This window comes from Onychomys torridus, chromosome 12, assembly GCF_903995425.1.
Source record: "Onychomys torridus chromosome 12, mOncTor1.1, whole genome shotgun sequence".
In the NCBI taxonomy this organism is placed as follows: domain Eukaryota; kingdom Metazoa; phylum Chordata; class Mammalia; order Rodentia; family Cricetidae; genus Onychomys; species Onychomys torridus.
In genome coordinates this window covers 18,154,421-18,177,231 of record NC_050454.1, presented here as the reverse complement: position 1 = coordinate 18,177,231, position 22,811 = coordinate 18,154,421, and the positions used below count along the sequence as shown (strand labels likewise).

General features: G+C 38.7%; 1 protein-coding gene across 2 annotated transcripts in view; it reads right to left on the bottom strand.

Annotated features, from left to right (window-relative positions):
* The window catches only part of Gsk3b (glycogen synthase kinase 3 beta), a 155,289-nt gene that overhangs the window by 25,787 nt on the left and 106,691 nt on the right, over nucleotides 1–22,811 (bottom strand). Inside the window, exons 8-10 of one of the 2 annotated variants that reach the window (XM_036203407.1) lie at nucleotides 12,929–13,024; nucleotides 3,865–3,903; nucleotides 466–652 (exon numbers count right to left, since the gene is read on the bottom strand). In XM_036203407.1, the coding sequence (XP_036059300.1) occupies nucleotides 466–652; nucleotides 3,865–3,903; nucleotides 12,929–13,024 (322 nt within the window). The remainder of the gene's footprint in view (nucleotides 1–465; nucleotides 653–3,864; nucleotides 3,904–12,928; nucleotides 13,025–22,811) is intronic. The other variant, XM_036203408.1, reaches the window with a different exon arrangement.

Below are 22,811 nucleotides of genomic sequence, written 5' to 3'. Positions count from 1 at the left end.
ACCCCTCTGTTCAAACACACAATAATGGTGTGATAAGCTACAGGCATTTCTTTCTTCCCCAAGTACTTACTATGACCACTTCTGTCTCCAGATCATGACTAACAAAGTGTCACTTCACACCCATTTACCCAGTGCTTTAGTTACTTTTCTATTGCTGTGTCAACACATCATGACCACAGCAACCAATAGGAACAAAGAGTTTATTTTGGGCTTATGGTTCCAGAGTTTAATTAGAGTCCATGAGAGCAGAGGGGAGGCGGCAGGCAGTTGGCGCAGCTGTGGAGAGCTCACATCTCAAACCACAAACAGGAAGCAGAGAGCACACTGGGAATGAAACCTCACAGTCCACCCCCAGTAACATACTTCTCCAACACCTCCTAACACTCTCCCAAACAGCTACCAACAGGGGCCCAAACATTCGAAGGCTGGAGACTTACGGAGGACAGGTCAAGTGTCTGGAATTACCTTGAGTGGTAAAGTTGAAGAGTGCAGGTGTGTCTCGCCCATTTGGTAGTTTGACATTTGGGTCCCGTAATTCATCAAAAAACGAATGTGCACAAGCTTCCAGTGGTGTTAATCGGGCGGTTGGTGTATACTCCAGGAGACGGCTACACAGTGCTATCGCCTCTGGTGGAGTTCGGGGCCGGAAGACCTGAAAAGACAAAAAGAGAACAACTGAGTTCTACTGTAAGAGCCTATCAAAAAAATTCCTTTGAGTACCGAGTTAATTACCACTGTATAAAAACATGGTTACAAAATCTAGAATTAACAAGTTAACTGCATGTGACATGCCACAGTGGGATGAACTACTTGCTAATAAAAAATTATGCAAGAAAAACTCAGAGGATACCCCACCTCTTAAGCATAAAGTAACATAATGAATTAAGCGCGCCTATAAACTACTATAGACATATAAAAAGCTGACATTTGGAGGCAAGCACAACTACAAGACTACTTTTTAATTGAAAGTGTTTACTGCTGTGCCGTCTGGTTCTCATGTCGGCAGAACAATTGTCTGCCAACACGGACAGCACTCTTCAGATCTTATCTTTTCAATAAGTATTTATTAAATACTTCAGCTGGTACTTTTTAAAAAAGAGAAGAAAAGCTGTTGTTCTAACTGAAAAAACGCTAATGGTCTAGATTATCTTCTTGAGACATAGAGCATTCATTATTCAAAGACTCTGGAATTCTTAAGAGTTCCTGAAAATGTCTGGCATTGGTCTCTTACACAGTTGGACAGATCATTCTCAATTTAATTTCTTTCAGGAATAGACTAGAGTTTTCAATGGGGCAAGAAGAACTTGTGTTTTCAGTAAGAGCCGTTAATTTACAGAAAGGTCAACTGAAGTCTACATTGAAGCAATACTAATTAAACTGATATGCTTAAAAGAACAGACAGTTTTATAAAACAGACTGTGTTTTAAAAAGAATCAGCATATATAATGATGAACATAGACTTTATTCTAAATTACAGCTAGTTAAACTTAAAAAACAAAAGGGAAAACCATTAAGTATGAACAGATGGGACAGAGAACCTTTGAAAGGAAAGAAAAAGAACATATTCCTCGATAGAAAGAACACATAAGCAAAGGCGGGTTGGTGAAGAGGACACAAAGGCCATGAAGGGCTCTGGGAGGCTAAGGTTTCTATGAGTGGTTCATATCACTTGGGCTGAAGGCAAGAGAACTTGTTATCACCACGTGGGTTGTTAACAGTCAAGAGACTCATGAGCCTCTTTCTGAAAATCAATGGTAACTGGAGGGGCTGCTTTCTTTCCCCTTTAAAAAAAAAAAAATACAGTTTACAGGATCTGGAGAGATGGCTCAGAGATTAAGAGCACTGGCTGCTCTTCCACAAGTTCTGAGTTCAATTCCCAGCAACCACATGGTGGCTCACAACCATCTGTAATGAGATCTGGTGCCCTCTGCTGGCCTGCAGGCAAACATGCAGGCAGAACACTGTATACACAATAAATAAATAAATAAATCTTTAAAAAAATATAGTTTACTATAGAAATAGATTATTTTCCACAGAAATTGAGAAAGTGCCTTGGAGAGGATCTTAAGAATTTATGTTGAAGCTTGGTTAATTTTGAGGCTTGGTCAACTGGTTATTTTAGAAAGCACTCTGCAAGGTCACAACTGCCTTGTTGTTATGCTTTTAAGTACTATAATTTGCCTTAGCCAAGGGAATCTCAAAGCTGATACACAACTTAACAAGTTTTGTTTCACCACCATTTTTGGTCACTACCCTCTCCCTCATTTCTAAGTGCCAATCAAATCCAGAATGCAAAAAAGAAAAACAGTAGAAATTGCCATAAAAATATCAAAATTAGGCAGGCAATTCTTTGTGAGGTTAGGGCTTCATAGTAAGTTCTAGGATAGCCTGGGCTACATAGTAAGACCCTGATTCCAAACAACAAGAAAAATACTAAAATTATTGGCAGTTTATATCTACTTGACAGTATATGGAGTTACTTGTTAGCTAATGCCAAATGTCCTGGCACCACTCATGATATTAGGTGAGTAGAATTAAGACAGCACTTGAATGTAAAAATAACTCTTGCAAAAATTCAGGAGCAGGAGACATAGACAGTAAGTTATTTTAAATTTAAAAGTTCATGTTTAACTGTGCATGGTGACCCATGCTTTTAATCTGGCACCTGGGAGGCATCAGCAGGTCTGTGAGTTTGAGACCAGCCTGGATTACACAGTGAATTTGAGGCCAGCAGGGCACACTGTAAAGCTTTGCCTTTATACAAACAAGCAGCTGGGCTGTGGCAGCACACGCCTTTGATCCCAGCACTCAGGAGGCAGGAGCAGGTGGATCTCTGTGAGTTTCAGGCCAGCCTGGTCTATGGAGTTCCAGGGAAGCCAGGGCAACACAGAAAAAAAACCTGTTTTGAAAACAAAAAACAAAAAAAGGGGTTGGGATTTAGCTCAGTGGTAGAGCACTTGCCTAGCAAGCACAAGGTCCTGGGTTTGGTCCTCAGCTCTGAGAAAAAAACAAAACAAAACAAAAAGCAAAACTACAAATAGCAAAAACAAATCAAGCAAACTAAACCATGCTGTATTTGCGAAAGTCTTTCTTTGAAAGTCTTAATAAATTAGAATTCTGGACTTATTTTGGACTATTTAAAAAAATCCATTCCCTGTATCTTTTTCGGTATTTTACTAGCTACAAGGAATCATCTACCACTTGGGTACTAAGGCATTTATCTTAGCTTATTCTGTGAAGGAATCCTTAACTTGAGGATCCAGAGAGTTAAAAATAACCTATGCCAAAAGTCTTTATTAGAATAGAGTTAACCTGCCTTTAAAAAAGTATTCATTTACTTTAATTTTTTTGAGATTCCTTATGAGAAAAGCCTTAGTTCAGTACCCTGTGGATAAAGGTTAAGTGGGAAGGTGAATCAAAACCTAGTATCTCTTGGAATTCAGATTTCTGACCATAATAAGGGGTGTGACAGCATGCAACTTCCAGAGTAAATAGCCAGGACTAGACACTAGCTCTTCTAAAGGAAGGGGACCAACAGCTACTGAAACAGTTTCTAATCAAGCTTCTACTTCCATGCCATTCCTTACTCACTGAAACAGCGTACACAACCTTTGGTTGCATCTAAGAATAATTAAAATTCCCTTAATTCATAAACTTCAATCTAGATGTCAATGGATGCTGACAAACTAAATATACTATATGAAAACCTATACCAAACAGTACAAAACCAGAAACCATCTCCCCACATTGTTTTCATTAGCACATTTCAAGAATGAACAGTTGTTCAGCCTTTCCAAGAAACATTTTCCCTAATGTTATGAAACTGACCTAAAGTTTAAAAAAAAAAAAAAAAAAAGTACATACCCGTACTCCTGGGGTGAAATGTCCTGTTCCTGACGAATCCTAAAGGTGATAATGCAGTGAAATAATCCAAACAGGGGAAGTCAATGCAAAAGAGAATAGTCCAGCAAGGAAAAATATATCCAATGTTATAAGAAATCCATGGTGTAGGGGACATAGTAAATGTTTATACAGTTATAAACTTCAAGCATTCGTCTCCACAGTAGCAAGTCCAAATTTTAAAAATTATTTCATCACAAGTGTATGCAAAAAAATCTTTTTGATTTGTGCAATGGTGAGGCACAGTAAAGAAACATTTCTGTTTTAGTTTATTATGTTCCAATGCCAGTGTGTTTATTAAAAAAATACAAAACCAAAATAAGTTAAAATCAAAATGAAATCTAGAAGTAAAGTTCCCAAAGTAAAGTGGTCTTCTATGACCTGGACTCATCATCCATAGACATGGCTGGGAGGGGGCACATTGGCCTGCTTTAAAATGTATGTTCCCAATATGCTAGAATTTCACAATTATTTTGTTCCAGTTACACAGTATAAACATTTTTTTTTGGCTAAATTATTGGTCATGAGAGAAATATTAAGTATATTTAATTTATATTACTATAAATTTCAAGCCAGATACTTCTAATTTATGTGAGCTAAGAAAGAATCAGGCCACCGCGGATTATTCTCCTTTTTTGGATTGACTTCCCTGCTAGAAGATATTTATTTACTGACAGTCTCATTATATTAGGACTCTTCAGGAAACTGACATATCACCTCAGGAGTGCGGGTATGAACTTACTTTTTTCTATTGTGGGTTTTGCCCCCTCATACCCTTGCACCCATGACTTAGAAAAAAATAAATATAGAGCATTCTTTCCTTTTTGCAAAAACTCACTGAAAAAAAATCTTTTATCTTTGAGTAGTACAAATTCAACACAGCTTCATCTGCAAATATGCCCAATTCACCCACCAAAAGCTAAACAAAAGTTCATACAATAAACCAAACAACTAAGGGACAGTCACAGTTACAGGTGACATGCAGAATAATGCACACCAACACCTAGGCAAAACGGAGCCAAGTATGCAAGGGAGGGGGCAGGGTCTATTGGGTCTATTGTGTCTAGGTATTGAGAACACAAAATTGGCAGGACTCACCAGTAGCTGTGAACTCCCTTGACTAAGCTAAGAGAATGTAACATTCTTTCAGGATAGTTTCCAGTGGGGGAATTAAATATTTTGCAAAAAATAAATAATCCGCGGATTACTTTTAGTCTGCAGACTAAAATTTAGTGCATGGGATTAAAATCCAGCCCATCAGAATAAAAATCTTAAAACACAACCAGGTGGACAAAAATAGAAAATCATACCAAAAAAACTAACAGCATAAAATAAGAATCAATTGGGCAAACTAACAATTAGTATGCAGACTAAATATGGCCAGCCAAGTATGCAGCAAGGCCACAGACACCCCTTTAAAAACTAAAATAAAAAAATAATAATAAAAACAAAACAAAATGAAACAAAGCAAAAGAAAAAAGAAAAAAAGAAAAAAAATGAAAGAAAAAGAAAAAAGAAAAAAATCAAATGAACCAAAACACTGACATGAACTTTTGAGTACTTCAAATACTACCTCACCTGTGCAGCAACATGTTTTCTTAAATTCAAACAGACACTTATCACAATTTCTAGTCCATAGGAAAAAAACTATCATAAAAAATCATTTTCCCCAAAAAGTCTCTGCAGTGTTGAACAAATGCAAACAAATCCTTAAATGAAGAATTAGTCAAAATAAATTTGCATTTGGGAAACTTAGATAACAGAGACAATTTTCTAAGACTTTGGCTATAAAATCCCACCTGGAGTTAAGTGCTAGGGCTGAACGTGAGGCCGTTCAGAATAGCCGCTTATGAACAAGCACATACACACCAAGACCGGCAGTTAAAGCTGCTTCTCAGTGTCACCTCTCACCAACACTGCTGTATCCTGCACCCAACCAAGCAATATACAAAGCCCACTTCTTATGATTATAGGTAGTGGAAAATTATTTATAGGAACACAGAACAAATCTTGTGGCTCTTCCAAACAGCCACCCCCACTAGCTTCCATTGTAAGCCTATGAAACTGACACAATTTTTTGATCATAGGCAAAATATAATCTAAAAGCTGGTAAGCCATGAATACTAAAGAACAACTTTGATACTAGGTCTCAAGTAATCTAAAGTTATTTGCAATTAATATACCTAGATTTAAGATTAAAGTGAGACAGTATCATGGGTCTGTTGAATAGTTATGTTAATTAACAACAACAAAAGAAACCAATTAAGTAAGTGGTTTTCTAAGTACATAACTTAATAATTAAGTAACACTATTTTAAAAATATCCTTTATTGGTATTTTGCAAGCTCTAATACATTGATCTGGTGACACACTGAAATGGAAGGCAATCAAATCTACTATAAACTATTAATTTCCCCACCAGAAACTACTTTAAACCAACTTTCAGGGAGTCCACAAGGCAAGTAAAATGCCTACATCTGAAGTACGTCTAACAGGGTGGATCGCAAACTGAGCATAACTCAAGCTTAACAAAGACACTTTCTAACTTCTGAGGGTTAGAAAAGCAGATGGAGAACGCTGAGAACAAGAAACACAAAAAAATCCTTTTCTTCGTCGTGACAAAACTAGCCCTAGCATTTAATGAATTTCAATTGCATTAATTAAAAGGCTGAATTTTCCTGAATTACATGACATGTAAGGAAACCTTTATGGACAGTACCATTCACCTATACAGTGCAATTCTTCCTCTCACATCCTCATTGATCAACACTTTTGCAGACCTACATTTAAGCATCATTACCAAATGACCACTTACCCAGTTAAACTTTTCACATTTTTGCAGAACAGCTACTGGAATCAAGCTGGCCTTCCTAAGAGTATATGAGTATCCCTTTTCACCCTTATCTCCCATCTTAAGATGTCTGTCCATGATACAACATTGTTTAACCTCTTTTTTTTCTATACCTCAGCAAATGTCTTTCTGCCTGTCTATCTTTCTATCTCTCTCTCATCTTTTAAAAATTCATTTGTGTGGACATGCTTGCATGTCAGCGAACAACCCACTGACTCAGTTCTTTCCTTCCACCCTGGAGGTTCCAGGATCAAATCAGGTCAGGCACGGTGGCAAGAGACTTCACAAGCTGAGCCATCCCCTGGGTCCCACTTAACAAATCTTAATTCTGCTTCAACAGCCCTTGTCCTGTGCCATCTCTAGAAAGACTTCTTTCACTGTCTTCACTAAAGGTCTGTCTTGTGATACTCACTGGACATAAATAGCTTTGGACATTTACAACAAACGATTTCTGTTACTTAATACTTCTTTAACTATGCTTTCAAAGGCAAAGACTGCATATTTTCATTCTTTATAGGACCCAACATAACACTGGTGATAAAGAAAACATATTTAAAGAACAATGATACATTAAAAAATACATATTTTTGCCTTCTCCAATCTATTCCCAACCCCAGCCCTTGTCCCCCTTAAACAATTAAAATTAAACACACACACACACACACACACACACACACACACACACACACAAGAGAGAGAGAGAGAGAGAGAGAAAGAGAGAGAGAGACTTCTCTTATATATGGATTGATCACTCTAAGAGGTGAATGTGTATACATGTGTGTATGTGTGTGCCAGCCAAGATGGCAGATGCACTCACAGGGCAAGTAGTTACTAGTTAGTATAGCATTCAGGACGGAGAGCACTGAAAATATAAAGTCTGATTTATCACAAGCAATGGAAGAGCTCAGAACCAACAGAAATCCCCAGTATGGTTTTATGTTTTCTGGATACATGCACATGTAATGATTATGACAAAAAAGAGTGGATGGAATGGGTTTCCAAGAAAAGGCTGACAGTAATTTTTGTTCTCTTTGCTTTGTGGGCCTCTCTGAAGGTATTTTCAGTGATGAGCTTAGAAAGAGTTGAAATGGATAAATCTGTCAGGTTCCAAAAAAACATATTAAAGAGTCATAGAAAAAATGTAGTTATCAAGAGTCTTCAAAAAGAAACACAATGAGGTTGTTGGCTTTTTGTTTTGTTTGTTTAGTTTTAGGCAAAGAACATGACTTAGTGTAAAATGATTCCTCTGATAGCTAAAAGGATCTCAACTGATGACCATAGAACCTACATACACACTTAACTGCTGAGTATTAAATTACCATGTCAAAAAGTTGGCAACAAACATTTTTTAGATGTTTTCTCTTCATATTTAATATTTTATTTATTTACGTATTTGTTGTGTTTGCATGCCCACGGAGACCAAAGCTGGCTCTCTTCTTCTAATGTGTGGGTTCCTGGGATGAAACTCAGCCCATCCAGCTAATGGCAAGTGGCTTTTCCTGCTAAGCCATCTTGCTGGCTCTCAACAAGCATTCTGAAGAAATTTATATCCCTGTTCCCATTATGAAATGAAAAACTAGAAATTGCTGAAATATATACAATTTGACTCAATGGGTATCAAAGCAGTTACACAATGCGGAGTAACTAGAGTACATGGACAATGAGAAATTTCATGAAAGAAGGGAGCTCTGAGATGGATTAGTATCTGCTTAGCAGAGCAGCAAAGGAAGAACACTGCATGTGGGGCATGGAGAGAAACCACTCGCAAGAAGATAGAGAAAGAAATGCAGCTTCTCCTGGATCAAGGAGGAACGTTGATTACATCAGGAAATTGACCATGGCTGCAACATATACAGCTAACTTATTAAGTAGTCTAATATCAGGATAAAAGATGGGACCCTTGGGATTCTGTTCTACTTCTTTCCACAAACCAATAAAATCACAAACGACTCCCATCACTTTGTATAATTACACAGCTACCTGCATTACTCATCTGACCTGAGGATTATCTGCTAGCAGGACAAAAGAGAGTATCTGTCAGAGTAATTTAAACAAAAGGTATTAGCTACTCAATACTAGGGATGGGATGGGAGGCACCCACGGCAACTACAGAATGAGAGTGACCTACCTGACCGGGGAATCTCCGAGCTACCTTAATTACACACTGAACTTTAAATTCAGTGCCTAATGGTATGTACTTGAGAGGTGGAGAAAGTAGTACAATGTGGGAAAGACGAAGTTCTAGCAATTAGATCCCTCGGGGAATCTCAGGGGCAAGCCAAGAACTAAGTCTGTTTGCTGAAAGAGCAGCTAGGAAAAGATTGAGAACAGTAGGACCTAGATGGTCAGCACCCAAAGTGGGGCTGCCCTGAGCATAATGGATGAGCAGTTAATAACTACACTGGAAATCATAATAAATCGGGACATGTGATCACCCTTGTCATAATATGTATTTCACAGCCACTTTTCCTAAAGGCTACGAGGACTCAGAGAAGTCAGAAAGCTAGTTTGGAGTATAATGAGAAAGAGGGCCTGGCCTTCCTGATGATGAAGGAGTGAAATCAGTAAGGAGGTAGGAGGTTGTTTTATAGGTCATTATCACAGTGACCCAAACCAAGACCAGGATAGTGAGGCACAAGTAACAGACAAGGCAGAAGTAGATTAGAAGTAGAATGCATTTACTCACGACTACAACAGTATTTGTAATGATTATAGCTGTATTTACAAAACAGAAATAAGAAGAAGCAACAGTATTTAGACCCTACTTCCTACCTAATGATCTACTGTTTTGCTATTCCTCCATGTACTGAAGGCAGGATTTAAATTTATTTTTTTCTTTTCCAATCAAATCTCTATTTAATTCTCAATCTTCTACTGTATCACCTCCTTTAGCTATCAATCTGGTATTTCTTCTTTTGAAATATATAGCATACACCAAAACATAAGCTTTCATTTCCTTTCCCACTTAAACCATTAAGTGATTTATCAACAAATTAGGCTATACTAGATATTTTACAGTTTTTAAGATATATTTAATTTTATGTGTATATGGGTTTCCCCTTCACATATATATGTGTACTACATGTGTGTCTGGTGCCTGCAGAGGTCAGAGGGTATCAGATCTCCTGGGAGTTCTGGGAACTGAACCCCTAGTCCTCTGCAAGAGTAACAAATGTCTTAAGGAGTGAGCCAACACTCCGGTCCCATTCTAGCTATTCTGCAATGGTCCTGAGCAACTTGAATGGGTTCTTAAATCCTCACAACCCCAGTAGTGCAGCATCCCTCTATCTTTTATTTGTGAGGAAGACAGTTTTCTCCTTCATCTTTATTCTGTCTACACTTTGAGAATACAAATGACTCACCCTGCAGAACAGCACATCTGGAAAAATATTCTGTTTTTAGAAAGAGCACAGAGACTGTTAAACAGGACTCCATGACCTGGCTTCTGGTGTACTTTTGAGTCCATGGGAAGGAGTATGTGGTAACTGCTGCGGGTCACAGTGCAGCCAAGAAGCCAGGGCTCACACTCTCCTGGTTTTAGCAAAGAGCACTGAAGTAGCTTCTGCAGGTGGACAGCAGAAAACAAAAGGGATGCTTGTCTGTCTTTCCAGACCCAAAGGACAAGTGTTCTAGGGAACATTCTGGGCATTTCCAGTGCTGCTACTGGCTCCCTGCCGAAGGCAGCATTCCTCAGCTGCTGGAAACACCACAATGGGAGGATACAGAAGATGCGACTATGCTACCTCTAGAAATCTTAAGTTCCACATTTTAGTTTTAAAAAATCTTTCAGAAGCAAACTCAGTACAAGCATATTCTGATCACTTATCCAACTGGGATTTCTGTGTACCATGTAAGTTTGTGTGTATTAATGAGACATTAATACAAATGTGTTTATTATGGAGTATATCTGCATAAAGGGGAAGCTAAACTGTCAAAGGATACTATATAAATGAAGAGTTCATGGTAGTTTAATATAAAAGATAAGAGAATTGAACAATTATTTTATACATGGCATAGAAATGGAGATCTAAGTAAAAGAGCTTTATATTTCTTTCAAGTTTAGAAAGTATTTGGGGTATTAAGAAAAACATCAGGAATCCAAGAAGGCAGAGAAAAGTTTAAACTAATTCACTATAGCTCTTCCTGCTGGCTACATTTCATAATTAACTGTTATTCATATTTTATTATGGCCAATATTTCCATTGCAGAGAGAAAATTGGGGGTGGGGATAAAGGATATGACACACATCACCATTGGTGTCAGTACTGATCATTAAAGGGGTTCTGTAACCTCAATGGTAGCACCTGTGTCTGTCAACTCCATTGTGTGTGTCAACATGGAGGACAAGTGGTGAATACTTAGACATACCAAGACTGATGTCTTAAAAGAGTCCTCCCTTCTTCCTTCATAACAATGATGAAGACTTAAAACATAGAAGTACAGATAGGCAGAACATAACCCTCCCAGAATTATATTCCTGTACCAATCTATACTTTGGAATCTGCCCCCGTCTCTTTGACTTAGTTAGGATTACAGTATACTATAAACCCCTCATGATTTCACTGACTTGTAATAATTCCAGTGGGTTCAATCTGTTATTCGGCCTCTAACCCCAACAAGTCACCTAGGATCCTCTGGGTTTAGAGCCATGGAGAAGATCTTAAGTACTATTTCACTTAGCTCCAAAATAAGCCTTAAATATAAAGATCAAAGACTACTTTACCAAAGACTAGTGCTCATCATAAGTTTTAAAATGAAGGGGACCTGGCCTCTTGGGAGAATGAAAGCCTCAACTTGTATTTCTGGAACTAAAATATTACTGATATCTTTTTTAAAGTAGGAAAGAAATAGTGAATGTTAAGTGTTTGTCTGAAGGGAGGTCATGAGAACGTTAAAGGAAGTACCTGGAATCCTCATGTCATTGAGAGAATAACAGAACAGAACAGAACAGAAGAGACAGGTATACTGATTATAGGGAGTATAAACTATTTCATCGATAGCCTTAAATTACTTCACCTCTTACTCTTAAATGTTTTACAATCAACTAGACAAACTTATCAATGTATAAAACAAGTTATGAGGACACTTAAAAAATACAGTGTCTAGTTTGAAATACATACTAAAAAGCTGACTGTTTCTAACCTACTATCTGTCTGTCTTGTCTGTCCGTCTGTCTAGTCTACCTGAATGACGATGAATTAAAGGCCCAGTATTAGACACACACTGCTGTGTACACAAGAGCTAGTGTTAGCTTACTTCCAGCAGGGTCACAGCCGCCTGCAGTCTGGATCACGGCATTCCTGTCTCTGGCTAGAGTTTCTGAATCCATAAAATGAGGCAGCTACAAATGAACTCCATATAAATCCTAACACATTCTATTTTTTCTTTGCACACTTAATCTCATCATACAACCAGAGGTGGAAAAACTCCTGATTAGACTTTCTCAAAAGCTAGTGACATACTAAAACATTATAAATTATTTTCCAAGTATGTATCCAACAAGATTATACCTGTTTAAAAATACTTCTCCTTAAGTACCAACAGGACAGTAAACAAGAAAAACATGCAACATCTATAAAAAGGTCTGTTTTGACAGTTTAAAAGAATAAAGAAAAATGTAAAATGTCTTTTATTTGTGGTAATACTGAATTATGCATCTCTATTTAAAATCAAGAAATTAAGTTTAAAACCTTAGGTTTTTGGGCTGGAGAGATGGCTCAGTGGTTAAGAGCCCTGGCTGCTCTTCCAGAGGTCCTGAGTTCAAATCCCAGCAACCACATGGTGGCTCGTTACCGTCTATAATGAGATCTGGCACCCTCTTCTGTATACATAATAAATAAATAAATCTTAAAAACAAAAAAACAAACAAACAAAAAAAACCTTAGGTTTTTAAAATTCCTGTTCCATTATTTGAATGTTATGGGTACTTTGTTCTGACTTGCAAATGAAAGCCCAGGCTGTACACTGTCTATAGGCCATCAACAGGAATAAAAGCACACTGTCAAAAAAACACTGAACTACAGCCACTGAGCTACTTTCACACAGAACGAACGGCTGTGCTTTTGAAATCGACACAAGGTATGTAGTCTCAAAATAGTTTAGCTTAAGTACAATGAGAACCCCAAGATTTAGTTAACTACTAGCTGATGTACTTTCTCAAAAGCTCATTTTGACTCACCTTTGTCCAAGGATGTGCCTTAATCTGAGGGAATTTGAATTCTGTATAATTTGGATTCATTTCTCTAATTTGCTCCCTTGTTGGTGTTCCCAGGACCTAGACCAAGAAAAAGAAATATTGTCAACTTTTTCTATCTATATACATTGATGCATGGGTTTTATTGAAATAAAGAATCCAAAGCAGAAATAAAATATCAAACTCAATAGATTTTTGTGAAAGATTTGTATCTATCTGTAAAACCATGCTATACCACCACAGACTGATGTTCTATGATAAGAATGATGTTAAAAATATTACTAGAGGGGCTGGAGAGATGGCTCAGCGGTTAAGAGCACTGGCTACTCTTCCGGAGGACCAGGGTTCAATTTTCAGCAACCACATGGCGGCTCACAGCTGTCTGTAGTTCCAGTTCCAGGGGCTCTGACACCTTCACACAGTCATGTAAACACAGTCATGGCAAAACACCAATGCATATAAAATAAAAAATCATTTTGCCAGGTGGTAGTGGCGCAAGTCTTTAATCCCAGCACTCAAGAGGCAGAGGCAAGCTGATCTCTATGAGTTCAAGGCCAGCATGGTCTACAGAACGAGTACCAGGACAGCTAGGGCTGTTACACAGAAAAACCATGTCTCAAAAAAAAAAAAAAAAAACAAAGAAAAAGAAAAAGAAAAAAAGAATTACTAGAAAAATATTCCAGGGACTGGCTCACTAGTTAAGAACACAGCTATCTGTAACTCTAGTCCCAGGAGGTCCTGTAATCCCCCTGGCTTCTGAGGGCACCAGGTACTACCACGCTGCAGACACACATGCATGCAAAACACCTATGCACATAAAATAAATAAAAATTTACAAAATATTCAAGTAACCCCAGCTTCCTTTCCCATTGTATTCCAACACTGTCTTAGTAGCTGTAAGAAGAAAAAAAGCAATAATCAAGTTGGCCAGGCCTGGCAATGATGTAACCTGAAATCTGTTGGCAAATTTCAAGCAGGTCTTCTCTAAAACTCTAGGTTTGATTCACACATACATAAAAACCAGATTTAAAAAAAGCTAAAAAAAAAAAATCAAGGTAAAATCAAGCAGATTCTACACAGAGGAACAATGATCTGCGATGGTCACATCTAAATAAGACTATCTTTTATTTGTGGAATAAAACCGGTACTCTATCTGTCCTATTACAAATGCTAATCAGAAGCTGTGTCAAGGACTTTCATCATTTCACTCAATTTCACTGAAGAGTGTCACTGTGTAAAAGAAAATACATGAAAATCTAGAGAAGACAAAGAACAAGAGAACTCACAGCTGTTTATTAAAATATGTAAGTATAATACACAGCAAAAGAGAATTGAGCACTTCATTCCCTCTAGAGCGGCACTTGGCACTGGACACAAGGAAGGCCACACGACAGTTTCCGGGAGAAGCATCACCCCCACACCCACATATCCACACCCTCCCACACCACTAAGACTTCACATATTACTCATCTTTATTACCTTAGAGCCCAATATGAAATGTTTGTTTATTGAGACAGGATCTCACTAGATAGCCTTGGCTAGCCCGGAACTCAGAGATCCACTGAACTGCTCTGAGTACTGGGCTTAAAGTAATGTATCACTATGACCAGCTGAAACAAGTTTACTGAAAAATAAAAAAATCACTCCATTTACAATTTAATGGCAGTTTCATGGGAGAGTAATATCATGTCGAATATTTTGTGCTAGCAACCAATGAATAATTAGGGGTAGTTCTATAAACATTCTGAACAAAGTGAAGATATTCTTTTTTTTTTTTTTTTTTTTTTTAAAGACAACCTCACTATTGTAGCCCTTGCTGGCCTGGAACTCATTGGTATCTGCCTGCCTCCTGAGTGCTGGGATTAAAAGAATACAGCACCATGCCCAAACCATACTCCTTAGTTTTTGATTGGCTTTAATTCTCTAGACATCATTAAAACCTTCAAAACTTCACTGACTTTTTAAATAGACTTTTCTTTAAAAGATACTCTTAAGAAAATAAATAAGAAGTCAAAGACTGAGATAAGACTGTAAAACACATTCTTCAACATATCTAGACTTTATTAGGAACTCTCCTTGACTCAGAAAATACTGAGGAGAGACATCTGCACTCACACGTCTATTGCTTTACAATAGTCGAGATACAGGATCAATCTATGTGCACACTGATGCGGGAATGGATACAGGGAAATGTGTTATGCATACACAATGAAGTATTACTTTGCCACAAAACAAATGAACTGTCAACATGAATAGAACTAGAGGACATTATATTATTAAGTTGGCCACAGAAAAATAATTACCACCTGTTCTACTTATTTGGAAGCCAAAAACTGACTATTAAGCTTTTACATCTGTAGAAGCCTCCATAAGCACAGTGCATTAACATTGGAGCAAAACCTACTCAACAGTAATGGTACAAATTCCTTAGTTATAGCTGTTAATCAGAACTGAACTGCTGTTTTTACCTTTAAGACATGCACTTGTGACTTTTAAGAAGCTTTAGTTACTAACTTGTAGCCTGTTATCAAAAATCCTATCATTTTAAAAATCAATTAAGCAAATAAATTCCTCAGCACACTTTATTTAAAGCCATCCAACCTTGAATTTACCAAGGCTGTTAGATAAGGGTAAAACATCCAAACATCACAAAATGTTCTAGATGTCACTTCTCTTGCTCAACACTGAATTAGAGTCATTTTTCTCCTCTTTTGATCAGTCTTTAAATCTTAAAGCCAAACCTCTTCCTAGGCAATTTGTGTGTGGGGTGTGTGTGTGTGTGTGGGTTTGTGATTTGATAAAGAAGGGAAATTGAAACATTAGAACACAAGTTTGTGTTTTGTTTGTGTTTTTGTTTTTAAAGCTTATTTATAGGCTAGGTGGTGATGGCACACACCTTTAACCGAAGCAGTAGGGAGACAGAGGCAAGTGGATCTCTGTGAGTTCAAGGCCAGCCTGGTCTACATAGCAAGTTCTAGGCCAGCTGGGCCTACACGAGAGAAACTTGCCTTTCTCGACTTGATCATGAAGGGTTACAGAAATCAACAAACTTTAGAAAACTAGACGAGTGATCTTCTAATCTACAGGTCACTGTAGGTAGGTAGGTTTGTTTGTTTGTTTTCCTAGAAAGGGCTAGAGTAAGCAGAGTAGGTTTGTGAGCCATACTTCTTCCTGCTCACTCTTCAGCTGATACTGCAATAAAATAGCAGTCGTAACAGAAGCTTATTCACAGCATGGGTGTAAACTGTATGCAGGTCTGGGTCCTAGTTAGCTGACCACTCATCTGTTTCAAACATTTTTAGGCATGAAAAATGGAGGCCCAGAATGAGTATCTTTGCAGAGGTAAAAATGAGCTAAATCTGATGATTTCCAGAGGAGCATGGGCTATAAGGTTTAGTGCGGAAGTAAACAATTGGGTTCCTAATTTCAGTAGTTTATATACAGGAACTGAACTGACCCAGACATTTAGAAAAGGAGAAACTGGGGCTGAGGAGGTAACTCAGTTGGTAAAGTACCTTCTGCAGGCAAGCATGAAGACCTGAATGTGCTCTCTACAAACGCACGTGAAAGGGCAGGCCCGGTGCCATGCTGGTCTGGGAGGAGAAGACAGGCAGAACCCTGGGAGCACACTGGCCAGTCAGCCTGTCACACAAGGCAAGTTCCAAGTCAGGGAGAGACCTTGCCTCAAACAAAAATGGGGGGGGTCGTCTGACAAGCGACACACAAAATTGTACTCTGGCCACCGTAAGACACAGGGATATAAGTGTAAACACATGGACAAAAGAAAAACTAAAAAAGACTGGCAAACTGCCTTCTAAATGTTTATTTTTATGCCTACAGACAAATACTACTCCCAGCCTTAATCAGAGAAGTTTCTCTTTATAATACACAACAGTAAATATAAAGCCTCATGGATACTTAACATGCTGAGTGTAACTGACCACCAAGTGCTCAGTGCCAATGAGAATATTTATACCACTCCCTCTAAGGGTCCTGGAGAAGAATGGAAGAGGAGGTCTGAGAAAAGGGTGAAGAATTGGGAATACAGAGCAGAGCAGATGCAAAATGCAAAAACCAAACCAACCAAACAAAAAAACTATCTGAAAAACTACGAACTACAAGTTTTCCTCTAATTTGATTAAAATCTTGCATGCTTCACAATCTGAGAGACTCGAAGGACCTCAATTAGCATAAATAAGATCATGTCAAGTTATAATCAATTGATAAAAGTCATTAATAAAAGGAAATTTTACAGATACATTAAGGGAAAATGAAAAAAGGGTGGGGCTTTTAATTGGGGAAGGTGATGATAACACAGAAGAGGGAGGAGGGACAGATAAATAACACTAAGAATGTTAACAAATTATTTTAAACATTAAATGAAAGAAGGGTGGCAGGGAGTTGGCTGAGGGGTTAGGAGCACTTGCTACTCTTCAGAGGACTAGGGTTTGATTCCCAGCACCATATGGTAGCTGCCAACCACCTTAACTCTAGTCCCAGGAGATCCTAAACCACTGTTGGCCCTTGGCGGGCAACAGGCATGTACACGGTGTACATACATATATGCAGGCAAAACACTCATAAACATAAACAATAACCATAAAAATTCTAATTTAAAAGGGAGTGGGGAGGGGAGGTCCTTCAAGAATACCACGAAAAACATGGCACACTAAACCCAGGTGTCAGGAAGAAAAATGCTAACTGGGGAAGCACTGGAGCCAGTAAAAGGATTCTTCTCCAAACATTCGGTGTGAGTGACTGCTCAGACTGTTAGCAGCAGCAGCTCTTATCACAAGAGGATGCTCCAGGATGAAAGACAAAAGCTTCCAACAGGTTCTCCTGCTCTGACAAAGGGGTTGTGATAACTATGTGTTTCCCTCTCCAAAGGGATGACCAGCACCCCAAATGACAAATCCACAGTTTCCCTCTCATTCACAAAGTTCTCCAGCTGGTAAGATGGCTCAGTGTTCAAGCAAGTATTACTCTTCCCCAAGAGTTGGATTCCCAGCACCTATGTCAGGTGGTTCAGTACTGCCTGAGACTCCAGTCCCAAGGGACCTGATGCTTCCGGCCCAAGGGGAAGCCACACACATGTGGCAGACACTCTCTCACATACACAAGATTAAAAATAAAATATTCATTTTTTTCTTTATAGACAGGTGTGATTGTACACACTTTTAATCCAGTACTCAAAGGCAGAGGCAGGCAGATCTCTGTGAGTTTGAGGCCAGCCTCACCTACACTGCAAGTTCCTGGACAGCCAAAGCTACATTTGCACACAAAGCTAGTAAAACAAAAAATCCCCTAACAACCAAAAATAAAAATAAAAAGCCTTCAGAGGAAGTTTCTATAAACAAAATGATAGCATATAGTATAAAGATTACAGCAGGTAGAAGAGATAGTAAAATTATACTGAAAAGGTGAGAAGATACAGTTGACACTAGGTTGTATGTGAGGTGGTACATTACTATTATTATTTAAAAACAGACTGACATTTTAATGAGTTGTAGTTTTAATCCTAGAATAACCTCTAAACAGCACAACAAGGAAATATGGCTTAAAAATCATCGGACAGGATTTACTATCACTAAGGAGGCACATCTCAAGGTGTCTAGGAGGGGCTTCCATGAGCAGGGGTCCTGGACAAGATACCAAGGAGAAAGCGGGCTAACTACCACCACTCACTGCTCTCTGGGCTCCCGCTACCACGCCTTCCCTACCATGACGGGACTGTCCTCGGACTGTGAGCCAATCGGCACTTTCATTGGGTATTCTGTCATGGCAATAAGAAAAAAACTAAGACGCCAACAGGAGCAAGGCCTGGTGGCTACAGCAGACAGACCGACTACCAAGTCGGACAACAGACAGGGCTGCAGAACAGGTTCCAGACTAGGCAGGGCTATCTAGTAATTCCCTATCTAAAATACAAAAATAAGCAAAACATAGGCCGACAGAGCCCTGGAAGTCATCGACATATTAAAAACACGAGGGCCCAAAGACTTGTGCACAAATCAACAACAGCAAAGATCAGTACCAAACCAACACAAATAAAGATGAGGTCAAAGGCCATGCTGCAGCGAGGGAGGAAAGGAATCCTGCAAACACCCTGAAGGAGAGAAAGCCAGGGCTGATGTGCACTTGGGGAAATCCAGGAGGCAGACGGGACAGTAGCAAACTGTTCACACTGGCAGCCAAGGTAGAAAACAGCATGCTAAAAAAAAAAATCAGACCCTCTGGCTAGTAAATAAACGACAATCTAAGTCTAAAATCCAGGGGGACACTATGACAACAGACTGAGTATAATCATATAAAGCCAACACCACAAGTAAAAGACATTTTAATAACTCAACTATTACAGCTCAACTTCAGAACATGTCCAGTTATCACATTTTTAAAAGGTTTCGAGAGTATTTCACCTGATTCACTACAGCTAACTCTTGAGTTTTGAAATTGGACAACTTTTTAATTTTATGGATAGGATATTTAATAATACTTTATTTTATGGATAGGATGCAAATAATCATTTCAGACACAAAACAAGGTTCAGTTGAATTTTAAGAAATGGGATTATTATTTTAATCTCCAAGAAGCCTTGGTGGAAGTTACCCATTCACAAAACAAAGAATACTTATTTCTGGATTTCTTAAAAATTGAGTCCTTCCGTGACTTAAACTAGTCATAAAAGTTTTATGCACTGTTCTCTAGGCATGGCATTTCACTGTACTAGTTAGCTTTAACTGTAGCTTGACACAGCCTAAAGTCACCCGAGAAGGGAGTCTCACTTGAGGAACTGCCTGGGTAAGACTGGCCTGTGGGTATGTCTGTATTTTCTTGATTGTTAACTGATGCAGCAGGAGGGCCCAGCCCACCATGGGTGGCAGCACTCCCTGGGCAGGTGGTCCTGGGCTATTTAAGAAAGCCAGTTAAGTGTGGATCTGTCAGTGAGTCACCAAGCAGCATTCTTCCATGTTTCTGCTGTACTTCTTTGGCTGTGAATGAGTTTCCTGATCAGAAGTAATGCTGCACCATGAGATAGCAAGCAGGCTATCTTATCCTGTCCTGACTTTCCTCAAGGATGGAATGGGACCTGGAAGTGTTAAGCCAAATAAAGCCTTTCTTCACATAAGGAGCTTCTGGTCAGAGTGTTTTATCACTCTGTAACAGAAAAGAAACTAGATTATTCACACAGTAAAAGAGGAAGGAGAAATGAAAAAAAAATTATTACTCGAATGGAAGCAGAATCATTCTTCTATGGAATAGAGTTTTTCTTTTGCTCACCATTCTATTACATCGTAAACATGAGGAGAAAGATGAAGAATCGGGGATCTATCTGCTACATCCCTTTAGGATGTTGTTCATCTCTTAATCATTTCAGCAATATCTGCTCCCATCCACATTTCTTATAGTTATTTTTTTTTTTACCCACTAGGTTCAAACTGACCCCCACACAGAAAACATCAAAACAGAAACTGAATTGGTATCTTCAAAGAAATAAAGACCAAAGTAAGCATCTATAGAAAGCTCCAAAACACACCAGGTGGTAGTGGTGCACACCTTTTGCCTTTAATCCCAGCACTCGGGAGGCAGAGGCAGGTGGATCTCTGTGAGTTCGAGACCAGCCTGGTCTACGGAGCTAGTCCAGGACAGACTCCAAAATTACATAAAAACCCTGTCTTGAAAAACCAAAAAAAAAAAAAAAAAAAAAAAAAAAAAAGGAGCTCCAAAACAGGCACTTCTGCCAAGGTTTTTTTTTTAATTTCTTATTTTTTGAGATTATTATCATTTCCCCTTTCCTTTTCTTTCCCCCAAAGCCCCACCTCTGCTCGCTTTAAAATTCATGGCCTCTTTTTCTTAAACATTGTTACACACACACACACACACACACACACACACACACACACACACACACACACCCTACCTCAGTCCACATAAGATTACTTGCATGTATGTATTCAGGGATGACCATTTGGGGTTGGATAACCAATTAAGTGTGCTCTTCCCTAGGAAAGACTATTCCTCCAGTTCTCAGAATTCCTTAGTTGCCAACAGTTTTTATTTAGGGCTGAACCCTCCAGAGCTTGCCCCCAGGGCTGTTGGAAAATGACCTCAACAAAGACTACACTGACAGCCATACCCAGGAGGCATTAGTTAGTTGCTTTTTTATGGCTCAACACCAGAGGGCACCAAACTTCAACAATGGAGCTGCACATGCAGCCAGTTTTGTTTAAAGCTGCTGTAGAGAACATAAGCCGTTTTAAGAACGTTACTCCTCGGCTTAAAATTCTGCAGTGGCTTTCTAACTCCCTAGAACACAGTACATCCCTACGGTCCACAGCTCTAGATTCCTCTTTCCTGGTACACCCATATTCTATCACCCCCACCATCCACAACCACCACGGGTAACTAACACACACAGCACACCTAATTTCAGTTAGACACTAAGCACTAGCCTTCTTTCAACAGTGGATACATTATTTTCTTATGAAGCCTTTCCAGGTAGCACCAACTCCAACAGGAATCCAGCCTTTGCACAACGCATCTGAGGTAATAACCAACCTACCTTTGAACTACTTTAGTGCAAGAACCCTGACATTCTGGGCCCAATACCAAGACAAAAATCCTTCACTGACTCAAATGATGTATTTAAAGAGGTTTAAAATGATATGTGGGGTGCTGGCTAGGGTTTTTTTTTTTAAATTATTTATTTTTTTATTTTATGTGCATTGGTATTTTGCCATGGGTATCGGGTTCCCTGGAACTAGAATTACAGTTATGAGCTGCCAGATGGGTGCTAGGAATTGAACCCAGGTCTTCTAGAAAAGCAGTTAATGCTCTTAACCACTGAGCCATCTCTCCAGTTCAGTGCTGGCTAGTTTTATGCCACCTTGGCACAAACTAGTATCATTTAGAAAGAGGAAATCTCAATTCAGAAAACACCTCCATAAGACCAGCCTGTAGAGAGTCTGTAGTGCATTTTTTGTGATATATGATTGATGTAGGAGAACCCAGTCCACTGTGGGGGGTGCTACTCCTGGGCTGGTGGTCCTGTGTGCTATAAAAAAGCAAGCTGAGCAAGCCAGTAAGCAACATTCCTCCATGGCCTGTTATCAGTCCCTGCCTCTAGAGTCCTGCCTTGAGTTTCTGCCCTGACTTCTCTCAGTGATGGAGTGTGAGCCATGAGCTGTAAGTTAAAATAATTGATTTTATATCTTAGTTACTGCAAATGATGCTACAATGGATATGGGAAAGTACAGCATCCACACACTCAAGTTTTGGGGATACATATTCAAGGGAAAGAGGGCTTGATCATACTGTAATTCAACTTTTAGTCTTCTAAGGAACCTCCAAATATGTCCCTCATACTATCTGTATGTACTAATTCATATTCCCACTAACTGCATAATGTTCTCTATTCTCCACAGGAGTGTAAGTGAGGTAAAGGGGTTCCAGCTTTATTCTTTTGCATATACATATCCAGTAGTCTAAGCATTATTGCCTCTACTGATGGTTTTCTCCCATTAAACTGCCTTGGAATCCATGTTAAAAAAATCAATTGGCCATAAATATAAAGACTTATTTCTTACTGGGGTGCATTACATGAAACTCCCAAACAATCAATAAAAATATCATATTGGGAAAAAAGGGTACAGGGTCCAATTAGTACTCAAAGTTAAAAAACAACAAAAAAGATTTCTTAATTCTCAATTACTTCCCATTCATCTGTTCTCTTAATTACCATAACTGAACACTTAGTTTTGAGACTAGGACATGAGTCTTCCAGTATATTCTTTATCGAAAGTGGTTTAGCTACCAGTCTCTGCTTTATAAATAAATTTATACTTGGGAACAAGTCCCTCTCCTTCTTAAT